Source organism: Rana temporaria, chromosome 7, assembly GCF_905171775.1.
Source record: "Rana temporaria chromosome 7, aRanTem1.1, whole genome shotgun sequence".
Lineage (NCBI taxonomy): Eukaryota > Metazoa > Chordata > Amphibia > Anura > Ranidae > Rana > Rana temporaria.
Genome location: NC_053495.1, coordinates 205,820,347 through 205,833,347, shown reverse-complemented (window position 1 = coordinate 205,833,347; position 13,001 = coordinate 205,820,347). Strand labels below are relative to the sequence as shown.

The 13,001-nt window shown below is 46.6% G+C and overlaps 1 protein-coding gene across 4 annotated transcripts in view; it reads right to left on the bottom strand.

The window, feature by feature from the left end:
* Positions 1-13,001, bottom strand: part of SZT2 (SZT2 subunit of KICSTOR complex) — a 223,145-nt gene that overhangs the window by 150,369 nt on the left and 59,775 nt on the right. For 3 of the 4 annotated variants that reach the window (XM_040360883.1, XM_040360884.1, XM_040360885.1), the window contains exons 26-28: positions 11,992-12,181; positions 9,850-9,903; positions 1,897-2,009 (exon numbers count right to left, since the gene is read on the bottom strand). In XM_040360883.1, coding sequence (XP_040216817.1) covers positions 1,897-2,009; positions 9,850-9,903; positions 11,992-12,181 — 357 coding nt within the window. The remainder of the gene's footprint in view (positions 1-1,896; positions 2,010-9,849; positions 9,904-11,991; positions 12,182-13,001) is intronic. The other variant, XM_040360886.1, reaches the window with a different exon arrangement.

Below are 13,001 nucleotides of genomic sequence, written 5' to 3'. Positions count from 1 at the left end.
GTCCTCGGTCACCTCCTCCGTCGCCGCCATGATACCCGGAGTGACTTCTGGGTATCCCTGCTCCGGCGCTGTGACTGGCCGGAGCAGCGATGACATCATTCCCGCGGGAGCCGGCAGTGACGGCATGATCGCCTTCACTAGCGGCACGCTCAGTACGTCTGTGCCGTTGTCTATGGCACGTAACGCGCCATAGACATCGGTGCCGTCTTCCTTGCAAATATTTACTTAACCACTTCAATACCGGGCACTTACGCACCTTCCTGCCCAGGCCAATTTTCAGCTTTCAGCGCTGTCGCAATTTGAATGACAATTGCGCGGTCATGCTACACTGTACCCAAATGAAATTTTTATAATTTTATTCATAGAAATAGAGCGTTCTTTTGGTGTTATTTGATCACCTCTGCGATTATTTTTTTTTGCGCAACAACTAAAAAAAGACCGAAAACTTTGAAAAAAATAAAGTTTCAATTTTTTTCCGTTGCATTTTTTTGTAAATAAGTAAGTTTTCTTCTTCAATTACGGGGACTGATATGGCTGCACTGATGGGCACCGATGAGGTGGCACTGATGATCACTGATAGGCGGCACCGATAGGTGGCGCTGGTATGCGGCACTGATGGGCAATCATAGGCGGCACTGATGATCACTGATAGGCGGCACTGATGATCACTGATAGGCGGCACCGATGATCACTGATAGGCGGCACGGATGATCACTGATAGGCGGCACCGATGATCACTGATAGGCGGCACTGATGATCACTGATAGGCGGCACTGATGATCACTGATAGGCGGCACTGATGGGCACTCATAGGCGGCACTAATGGGCACTCATAGGCGCCACTAATAGGTACTTATGGGTGGCACTAATACTAATGGTGGCATTGCTGGGCATCACTTTTTTTATGTTGTGCCGATGTTGCCAGTCAGTGCCCATTTGTGGGCACCGATTGGCATCTATTGAGAAGATTTTTTAACATGTGGATGGCCATGGGGTACATACCTGGCCATCCACATGTTGCCCCCTTCCCTGGTGGTCCTGGTGGCTTCCCTGGTGGTCCAGTGTGAGCATCCGCGGGGGGGCTACGCTGATAAACAATCAGCGTATACCCCCGTCAGGAGAGCCGCCGATCGGCTCTCCTCTACTCGCGTCTGTCAGACACGAGTGAGAAAGAGCCAATCAACGGCTCTTCCTGTTTACATCGTGATCAGCCTCCGCCGGAGGCTCTTTACCGAGATCGGAGATGCAGGGTGTCAGACTAACACCCCGCATCACCTGCGGGCCCCCACGGGCGCGCGCCGGCATGTTATCCTGCTGGATGTCAATAGATGTCCAGTCAGGATAACTGAACCACTTCCCGGACGTCAATTTACTAGTGCATGGGTGGGAAGTGGTTAACCATGTAGGTGAAGGAGATATTTCTTGCACCTACAGGTAAGCCTTAATATAGGGCTTACCTGTAGGTCAAAGTGGTCTGTAAGGGTTTACAACCTCTATAGTGCCCTTTCACACGGGCGGATCCGTTTTTAGACATCTGCTTGCTCAGCGGGGATCGCTCCGTTGATCCCCGCTGAGCTGTGCAGAAACGAACTGGTCAGATCTCCGCCTTCCTCTATGGGGGGGTCGGATGAAAATTAACCGTCTGTCCGGTTTCATCTGATACGATCCGCCAGATGGATGGAAAGTAGGGTTTCCATCTGTCTGGATTTAGCAGAGCGGATCGGATGTCAGCGGACATGTCACCGCTGACATCCCTCGCTCCATAGAGATGTATGGAGCGTCTGACAGTCAGATCTGAGCATTCCGCCCGTGTGAAAGGGCCCAAACAGGCATCAATCCTGGAAATAATAATTACAAGCCCATCCTTTAGATCCCCCAGCCAGGAGGTAGTCCCACCTTTCACATAACACTGGTGATAGTGCTCTTGCAGCAGGTTGCAGTGGTTGACCAGTTCCTTTTGTCGGTGGTGAATGAACGGACTGGCCGTCGGACGTTCTTGCGACAGAGACCTGCAAGGATGAAGAAGATTAATTTATGAGTAGATTACACAGTCATTAGTAGAATGACCACAAGCACATATTTATAGTAAACCCTACTGATTAAAATAGTTGGAAGAATCAAACCAAAACAGCTTTATACAAAGACTAAGGATGAGCTCCGGCGTGTTCGCATAGAACACGTGCAGAGCCCGCCAGGAAGTCGGCACCCGCGCTGCGCTAATCACAGCCAGGCAGACATTTCCCGATCTCTGCAGCCGAGCATCGGACAATGTCTGCCTGGCTGCGATTAGCGCAGCGCGGGTGCCGACTTCCTGGCGGGCTCTGCACGTGTTCTATGCGAACACGCCGGAGCTCATCCTTAACAAAGACTTGCACATAGACATGAGATGACAACATGAGGACGGTCCAGCTTGTGGGCATTCTGTATCACCTGTAGGTGTGTTAGTTTCTAAGGTGTTATTTCAGCTTCCAGGGCAAACAAAACAACTAAAAATAGTTTTTCGAGTGTGTCCATAAGGACCTATTTCCAGTGACTTGCAAAAGTATTCACCCCCTTGGCTTTTTACCTGTTTTGTTACATTACAGTCTTTAGTTCGATGTTTTTTCGATCTGAATTCTATGTGATGGATCAGAACACAATAGTCTAAGTCGGTGAAGTAAAATTAGAAAAATAAATACTGTAACGGAATGACCCGGGACACCCAGAGACTTTTGAAGGATGTGGGGTACTCCTGTGCCAGCTTCACTAAAGATTCTTGGGTCTAGGGTCATCCTATGTCCCTTTTGGGCATAGGATGACTGAGAACTGATATCTCGGATTACATGAGATGAGACATTAATGATAATTCATGTTTTGCAGGATATCTTGAAATATTACAAGTTGTTCCTTATGGACAGGTCAATAGAATGTTGAGGTGTTAATTGAGTTGGGCTCCTAAGATATTCCATTGTCCATTGTGTGATGCTAATACTGTTTTGTGTCTATTGTACTAATTAAGTCTGTAAAGGTCAGATGTCTAACTTTGAGGTGTTAATTGAGTCTGGCTTCTGAAAGACCTTTCATTGTGGATGCTAATGACACTGTATGGTGTGAATAGCTTATTGTCGGAGACAGAACGTCTGACATAGGAATGTGTATTATGCAGGTGAATAGCTTATTGTCGGAGTCAGGACGTCTGGGAGATAATTAACTCACCTGAATGTCATTATCTAAAAGAATGTGTATGAAGCCCCATTGTGTGATGTTTTGGGGGTGCAGAGTTTCATTGTCCCTGTAACATGCTTTTTGGTTGTGAATAAAAACCTGAGTTTTACCATTAAAAGATTCATTCATTTTGAAACCAGTAACAGAGCTGTGTGTTGTCTTGTTATTCTGAGAAATTAAATGGGTCCTGTCGGCTGGATTGTTAGATAAGCTGTCGTGGGGCGATGGAATGGAATATTGTAAACGGTGGTGACCGTTACAAATACATAAAACTATTTTTCAGAAATAAAAAACTGATAATTGTCATGTGCGTATGTATTCACCCCCTTTGTTATGAGGCCCATAAAAAGCTCTGGTGCCACCAATTACCTTCAGAAGTCACATAATTAGTGAAATGATGTCCACCTGTGTGCAATCTAAGTGTCACATGATCTGTCATTACATAGACACACCTATTGGAAAGGCCCCAGAGGCTGCAACACCTAAGCAAGAGGCACCACTAACCAAACACTGCCATGAAGACCAAGGAACTCTCCAAACAAGGAAGGGACAATGTTGGTGAGAAGTACAAGTCAGGGTTAGGTTATAAAAAAAAAAAAAATCTAAATCTTTGATGATCCCTAGGAGCCCCATCAAATCTATCATAACCACATGGAAAGAACACAGCACAACAGCAAACCTGCCAAGAGATGGCCACACACCAAAACTCACAGAGCGGGCGAGGAGGGCATTAATCAGAGAGGAGCACAAAGACCTAAGGTGACCCTGGAGGAGCTGCAGAGTTCCACAGCAGAGACTGGAGTATCTGTACATAGGACGACAACAAGCCGTACACTCCATAGAGTTGGGCTTTATGGCAGAGTGGCCAGAAGAAAGACATTACTTTCAGCAAAAAAACGAAATGGCGCGTTTTGAGTTTGCGAAAAAAGGCATGTGGGAGCCTCCCGAAATGTATGGAGGAAGGTGCTCTGGTCTGATGAGACTAAAGTTGAACTTTTTGGCAATCAAAGAAAACGCTATGTCTGGCGCTAACCCAACCCATCCCATCATCCAAAGAACACCATCCCCACTGTGAAACATGGTGGTGGCAGCATCATGCTGTGGGGATGTTTCAGCAGTCAGGACTGGGAAACTGGTCAGGGTTGAGGGAAAAATGGATGGTGGTAAATACACGAATATTCTTGAGTGTGTGTGATTTGAGGTTCACCTTCCAGCAGGACAATGACCCCAAACTCACTGCTAAAGCAACACTTGAGTGGTTTAAGGGGAAACATGTAAATGTGTTGGAATGGCCTAGTCAAAGCCCAGACCTCAATCCAATAGAAAATCTGTGGTCAGACTTAAAGATTGCTGTTCACAAGCGCAAACCATCCAACTTGAAGGAGCTGGAGAAGTTCTGCAAGGAGGAGGAATGGGCAAAAATCCCAGTGGTGAGATGTGGGAAGATCATAGAGACTTATCCAAAGAGACTTGGAGCTGTGATTGCCGCAAAAGGCGACTCTACAAAGTATTGACTTTAGGGGGGGTGAATAGTTATGCACATTGACACCTTTTCTGTTATTTTGTCCTATTTGTTGTTTGCTTCACAATAAAATAATTTAAAAAAAAACATCTTTTTGTGGGCGTGTTCTGTAAATAAAATGATGCAAATCCTCAAACAATCCGTGTTAATTCCAGGTTGTGAGGCAACAAAACACGAAAAATGCCAAGGGGGGGGGGTGAATACTTTTGCACGGCACTGTATGTAGTCATGTTAAATAAAAACTCCAAGCAAACAGCTGAATATACAACTTGAAATACATAGAATTTTACTGCTTTACCTACCAAAAGAGCCTCAGATAATGTACAGTCCTATATAAAAATCCCACTGCACAACCACACAGGTTGCAGTTCCTAATTGAAGTGTATGTATAGGCAAAACTTTTTGGATAGCCTGGAGGAAGGGTTAGACAAGTTTAACCACTTAACCCCCGAATCATATTGCTGGTCAAAGACCAGAGCACTTTTTGCGATTCGGCACTGCGTCCATTTAACGGACAATTGCGCGGTCGTGTGACGTGGCTCCCAAACAAAATTGGCGTCATTTTTTCCCCACAAATAGAGCTTTCATTTGGTGGTATTTGATCACCTCTGCGTTTTTTAGTTTTTGCGCTATAAACAAAAATAGAGCGACAATTTTGAAAAAAAAAAAACTACCTGAAGTTACTAAGGCCCCTTTCACATTGAGGCGTTTTTCATGAGGTACAGCGCTAAAAATAGCGCTGCTATACCGCATGAAAAATCATGCCCTGTAGTGTTCAATGTGAAAGCCCGAAGGCTTTCACACTGAAGCGGTGCGCTAGCAGGAGCGCTCCAAAAGTCCTGCTAGCCGCATCTTTACCGCGGTATAGGAGCGGTGTGTTCACCGCTCCTATACCGCGCCTTCCCATTGAAATCAATGGGAAAGCGCGGTAATACCGCCCGCAACACTTTTTCGGCCACTAGCGGGGGTTAACACTTTTTCGGCCGCTAGCGGGGGTTAAAACCTCACAGCTAGCGCCCGAATATCGCGGTAAATACGACGGTATAGCCGCTATAGACGGCTCCACGCCTCAATGTGAAAGAGGTCTAAAGATGCCACCAGCTTTTACATCCCTTTCTCAGGCTTTATAGAATTCTCAAGGAATCTGAGGAAGGGAGCTTGCATCTTTGATAAACTTGAGTTAACAAATAAAAAAGGTATCACTTAAAAACTTCAGACTCTACAAATTCTGAACGTGACAAAAACAATACCAATACCAACACAAGCCAACAGCAGACATTAGGAACGTAATAAAATAAAAAAAAAAAAAAACATTGTGCAGTGTGTTCAGGTGCTGGAACCCAGACTAGCCACATCTTAGCATAGAAGGAATAAGGCAAGCATGTCTTCTTCACCTTCATGTCTGTAGGCATCCCCAGCTGTGGGTGTCTCGGAACAAAATCGAGCCGGGAGGAGCACTGCTCAGCCCATTCCCAGGCAGCTTTGCATTTTCTGAGTACGAAGCTTTATTTTATTGAGTACAAAGCTTCCTATGACTGGCTGAAGTGGAGAGATGGGCGCATAATAAAGGAAACTCCACTTGAGCCATTCAGAGGAAGACTTGTACTCATTCAGAAAATACAAAGCTTCCTGTCAATGGTTAAGCAGTGCTCAACCTGACTCGATTTTGCTCTAGGACTCCGCCCACAGCGGGGAAAACCTACAGACATCAGATGAAGAAGCCCAGGGTTTGAGAAAGGAGTGTGCATGCTTCGAAACACAAAGAAATGCCACCGCCATGCTTCCATTGGCCTCCCTTGGCAGTGATGACATCACAATGGAAGCATGGCGGGGGCGTTTCTTTGTGTTTCGAAGCATGCACATAATTATTATTTATAATGCTCTCTTTTTTTTTTAGGGGGGGGGGGGGGGTGGACCGTGTCAGTGTTTTTTCTTTTATTTTTTTTATTATTTTCTACAATCATTTTTTTTATTATTTTTTATTTTTATTCATTTATTTTTTCAGCCCTGTTGGGGGGCTTTGGTGAGATATCAGGGGTCTTAACAGACCTCTGACATCTCCCCTTTGAGACAGAGAAAGGGACTAAGGACACAGATTCCCCAGTCCCTTTCTCAGCACCATTAGCTGCGCTGAAAATTAATGGAGTGAAGACAGCCGCTTCTCTCCATTCATAAACTGAAACATTGTAATCACAGTTTACGATGTTTCAGTTATGTGAATAGACAGAGTCAGTGATCACCGACTCTGTCCATTCGGAGCAGTAAGGAGCCGGATTTACCGGCTCCTACCCCGCTCTCCATCCTGACAGTTCCAGGGGGTGGAGGAGGAGCAATGAGGGAGAGAGAAACACGGGGGGACACGGAGGGAGAGAGAAACACGGGGGGACACGGAGGGATACATGGAGGGAGAGAGAAACACGGCGGGACACGGAGGGAGAGAGAAACACGGGGGGACACGGAGGGAGAGAGAAACACGGCGGGGGACATGAAGGGAGGGAGACTGCAGCAAAACGGAGGGGGGCTGGAGGAGGACACGGGACAGTCAGCGGTGATCGTGTGTGGGGGAGTTACAAGCACCGATCACCGCTGATTTTAAAGCAGCTGAAAGCTGGGGGGGGAAGAGAGAGAAGCGGAGAAATTACTTTTAAATCTATACAGCGGTGATCGGTGCTTGTAACTTCCCCATGCACTGATCACCGCTAACAGTACAAGTATCGGGTGAAGCATCGGGAGCATTTGCCCGAGTACAAGGGCAAATGCTTGGTATCGGTATTGGGACAACCCTAATTGCTACATATAAAAGCAATCTTGCTCTATATTGGTTTAGGCATCACTCGGACTGCACCCGAACCGAGCGACAGGTCTATTCTGGACCTTGGCCACCTAGTTGTCCCCTTCCTAGTTGTGTCTTCCAATTCATCTCTCCTCTTTTCCACCGCATCTATCATCCTCATAGCAGCCAGAGGGCTGAAGGTGTAGCAGATCTGGACAGGGGGCAGCTTCTCAATTAGGTCCCCCCTTTACATGGGATGTACTCCATCCAGCAGATCCACCTGCTTGGGGATCTCTCTCCGCTGATCCTACGGATGACACAGCCCGCTCTTCTCTATGGGGGCGGTCGGATAGAAACAGACCGACTGTCCGTTTCCATCCAACTGTCATCCAATCCGATCAAAGGCCCCTTTCACAGAAATGTTCCGGTCGGGTCTGCCCTTTCTGTTTTTCAGGTGGACCAGATTGGATCGTCCATAGCTCTCTATAGAGCAGCTGCTAAAAACAGACGATCCATTCAAAGACGATACATCCGTCTGTTTGAATGGATCGTCTGTTTTTGGCGGCCGCTCTATAGAGAGCCTATTGATGGTCCCATCCGGTCTGTCCTGAAAAACGGAAAGGGCGGACCCAACCCGGAACATTTCTATGAAAAGGGGCATTAACAAGCGAGTTGTTGGTTAAGGCGCTGCAGGTCTTGGCGGGTTAACAAGCAGGTGATTGGTTGCTAAGACACAGGGTGGTCCTAGCAACCAATCACCAGCCTGTTAACATGAAAAGTTAGACAACCTGTTCAGACCTACCACACCTCCTGACATTTGCCTGCTTAAATTTTGATTGTAAAGGGGAGGAAGGGGGCTGTTGTGATTGGAAGGTGGGGGTTGATTCAGAGGAGGCTGTAAAGTGAAAGGGACTGTGATGTAAGGGGGGGGGATGTAATGTAATGGGGGGAATGTGATGTTAGGAGGAGTGTTGGAAGGCAATATTGTCTAATGTCATATTTCTGGAGGTTCTACATATCTGTTTCCTATTCCCAAAGATCAGCCAGATGCTGGCAGATGGCCCCAAGCTGAATCTGCATAGCAAGGGGGCCTGGCTCCTGTCTGGCTAGGACAATAAGATGAGGATCAGTAATTACCACTCTGCAGGCAAGCTTCAAAGAGAATAAGGACTAGCTAAGACGGCCCAGGGCTCATAGAGATGATATGGACAATGCTGCCCCAAAAGGCCAATATAATATATTACAAGGACTACCTTTGGAAATATCTCCTTGGATAAGATGCAAATAGGGGTGGTTACGAGTGGGTTTGAATGTTGGGGTAAAAAGTACACAAAGAAAGGAGTTCGGTCTCTTTCGAGGCTGGCTTTTACCATCTTGAGACCTTGCTCTGGATGCGGGTTTGGGCCTAAGCCATGCGGCCCAGATTCTTTTACCATGTTGAGACCAGCCAACAAGTCTATTCTAGAGCAGTGTTTCCCAACTCCAGTCCTCAAGGCACACCAACAGGTCAGGTTTTCAGGCTTTCCATTATTTTGCATAGGTGATTTGATCAGTTTCACTGCCTTAGTAATTACCACAGCCGTTTCATCGGAGGGAAATCCTGAAAACATGACCTGTTGGTGTGCCTTGAGGACTGGAGTTGGGAAACACTGTTCTAGAGGATGTGATGAGTATCTTTACTGTTTTATTGTTGTTGTATGCTCTGTAGATATCTGCTGTTTAGTGTGTGATATTCCTATTTTCTTGGGAAATAAATGTAACATTTTCACCAAGCAGATGTGTTTGTTATATCATTGTGCTTATCAGACTCTTATAGACTAGATTATTATAGGGATAAGCAAGTTAATACATGTATGCAATAATTATATAGTTTATATTAGATTGTAAATGATTGCATAGTTACTTCAAGGAGAGTATGGTGAAAAGGGGGGCTCTAATATGAAGGGGAACCTGGATGTAAAGGGTATGGGGAGAGGGGACTGAGTTGTAGCACAAATATAAGATTTGCAACTCTTATGAATTTTTTTTACTAGCCGAACCTCAGCGAATTTTAATTCAAACACCCCTGGTTTACATGATGCAGGTAAGTATCCGATTGGCTTTGGTGGATTCCAGCAGAACTGAACACAAACCATCTCATTAGTACATAGAACCATGTATGTAAGTTATAAATAGTAAAGGACAGCTCCAGCAGCACACCGGTCACACACTCGTGTTCTGCACATGCAGCTTAAGCAAAAAGGTTACACTGTCCCCCACAAGGCCACGCTACCAAATGCCGCACCCAGCACCCAGTTTCCTCCCAGTCCATCTCCTGCATACGCAAAGCAGCACTGCGTCTTCATACTACCTGGACTGCACCTCCTGGAAGATTTCCCACGACATTGACTCTTGTCTAAACTCGCTGGGGGAGAGAGGATAGCGTTAGCAGCTCAGGGAATCAGTGCTCTGAGTGGAGGACCGGGCAGCAAGCTCTTAGGGTTTAAATGGGTTGTGTACGCCAGCGGTAACCAATTATATAGTGTGCACCCCCTTAAAACCTCAGATGCCAGCCAGGTGCTCCGTGTGGTGGGTGCCATTTTTCCTAAAGAACAATTTTTGCACATCGATTGACAAGTCATTATATATCTATATATGTCCAAGATATTTCTCATACTATGAAATGATAAAAGTATACATGCTTGAAGAAGATGTGCTTAGCGGTTATAATGCATTTCTTATAGTTTAATTAACAAGCAAATAATAACAAGCTAAACGAGTTAAAAAAGGTTGAAGAGGTGGCAAGACTGCCCTTGTCAGGTATTTTTTTAGGTGCCTTGCGTCTCAAGGTTACCACTGACACCTACAGGGGGCCCAAAAAATGGAAAACTGTGCCAATTATCAGCATGCACTAAGGCAAGCTATAGATCAGGGGTCTCCAAACTGCGGCCCGAGGGCCCGATATTGCCCTTTGCTAGCCTTTATGCGGCCCTTGGGGCACTATTCCTCCAACTGATATGAGGCACTATTCCTTCCACTGACACCAACAAGGGGGCACAATTCCTTCTACTGATAACAATGATGGGATACTATTCCTCCTACTGATGGGGGCCCTACGCCTCCTCCTACTGACCACCAACCCTGAGGCCATATTTTTTTGTCACTGGTGCTTGGCCCGGGACATTTTCTGCCCCCGCTGGCCACTATCCGGCCCTCCTAAAGTCTGAAGGACAATAAAGTGGCCCTTTGTTTGAAAAGTTTGGAGACCCCTGCTATAGATGATGCGATTTTTCTTGGTTGCAGACAGTCAGCGTTCACGGGGGGTATTGTGTTCTACCAGTGGTGGGATGAGGGAAGCATTCTCTGCTATCAGGGAGGAGTGGGCATTTGGCGCGGGGAGCATTCTGGCAGAACACATGATTACTGCTATCAGCTATAGCCGTCGGTAGTAACTGCATGAAGAAAAAAATAATAATCAGACAGGCTAGTTGTACCCAGGTCGATCGATGAATCGATTTGGCTACAACCAGCCTGCCCATAGATGGATTAAATCTCAGACAGTCCATGCTAGACTGGCCAGATTCAATCCACCTATGGCCGCTTAACTGACTGTTTCTAAGAGAGAAGAAAGTCTCAGCCTGGTAAGTCGGTAACCTTGGGTGGGAAGTACTGTATTTATTGGCGTATAACACTCACTTTTTTACCCTGAAAACGGAGGGTAAACTGTGCCTGCGTGTTATACGCAGGGGGCTAGGGAAAGTGTTTTTCCTGAAACTTCCCTCTGAGGCCCTATACACACGGGAGGATTTATCCGCGGATACGGTCCAGCGGACCGTTTCCGTGGATAAATCCTCTCGAGGATTTCAGCAGATTTTAATGCGATGGAGTGTACTCACCATCGCATTGAAATCCGTGCCGAAATCCTCTGGCGATGACGTGTCGCGCCGTCGCCGCGTCATAATCGCGGCAACGGCGTGACGCTGTCATATAAGGAATTCCACGCATGCGAGTGAGTCTATACAGACCAGCGGATCCATCCGTTGGGATGGATTCCAGCAGATGGATTTGTTTGGCATGTCAGCAAATATTCGATCTGCTGGAATCCATCCCAGGGGATAAATATCCGCGGAAACAGATCCGCTGGCGTGTACACACCATAGGATCTATCCGCTGAAACCCATTTGCTGGGATTTTTCAGCGGATGGATTCTATCGTGTGTACGGGGCCTTAAAGTTAGGGTGCGTGTTATACACCTGTGCGTGTTATATGCCGATAAATGCGGTAATATGAAACTTTGTGCCAACCACTGTAAGCCAAATACAAGGAGACTCAAGTGTGTGCAATCTGCTAAATGCACTTAAAGCGGAGCTCCACCCTAAAGTGGAACTCCCGCTGATCGGAACCCTCCCCCCCTCCGGTGTCACATTTGACACCTTTCAGGGGGGAGGGGGGTGCAGATACCTGTCTATTAAAATCCTGCCCAGCAGTTTGGATGGCAGGAAACTGAACTGACCTGAAGAAGATGTCACAGCAGAGTCTCTGTTGCCTGGGGCTGACCAGCTGCTCCCGTAAGGCCTCCAGCGAGCAGTTATATACGTAGACCGGACAGCGCAGACGACGGCTGGAGCTCAAATCCTGCAGGGAAGACTGGCGGCTGAAGGAAATGTGCAGGTCTTTCTTGTGTTCTGCCTCCTGCCCATTGCCTGGTGAGAAAAAACAAGGAGATGTTACAGGTAAAGTGAACAAGTTGCCTCCAGCAGCCTCAGAGCATAAGTGCCATCAGGTCCGACCCCTACTGACATTTCCATTACATTGGGGGTACATTTGTGTGCGATCTGAATCCTGGTACTCATACTGTATGCAGAGGTCGATGCGGGATAAGTCCCTTTCCCATTTGAGGACATAAGATAAGGAGGTTGATTTTGGGGAGGAGCGCCCTAGGCGCATCTCCCCCGCTTGCGACTCTTCCTTTCAAGCTTGACTTCCCTTCTTTTCTTAATTTCGCTCTAATCTCAATCTTCACCTTAGAAAATGTGGGGGGAACTGGTCCCATTGGCCCTGGATTCTCTGGAGTATACACACAGTGGACTTGAAGCTCTGCGGGGACGCGGGACCCACCATATAGGGGGTCCCTTAGTGGGCTCCCCGATGGGCAGTGGGCTCCCTTTTCCTGTTATCAGAGGACTATTAAGGACCTGCACATCTGTTCCAACAGGCTGTTATTGTTCTCCAATGAGCGGTGTTCTGTTGGATGCTGTACAATTTTTGTGTGCTGTCGGGGGCCATGTGGGCCAGTTTTTTACCTGCTTTGAATAAATAAAAAATAAAAAATAAAAAGATAAGGAGGTTGAGGTCCCACTCGAGTTAAAGTGGAGTTCCAACCACAATTAGCATTTTTTAAATGTATGTCCTTTCATCCTGCGTTTTTATAATATAAATCTGGTCACTTACTATTTTACAATCCGCTGCCGATCCGCATAGATATTCAAAAAAGATAGTTTATAAAACTATATCTACACCGTA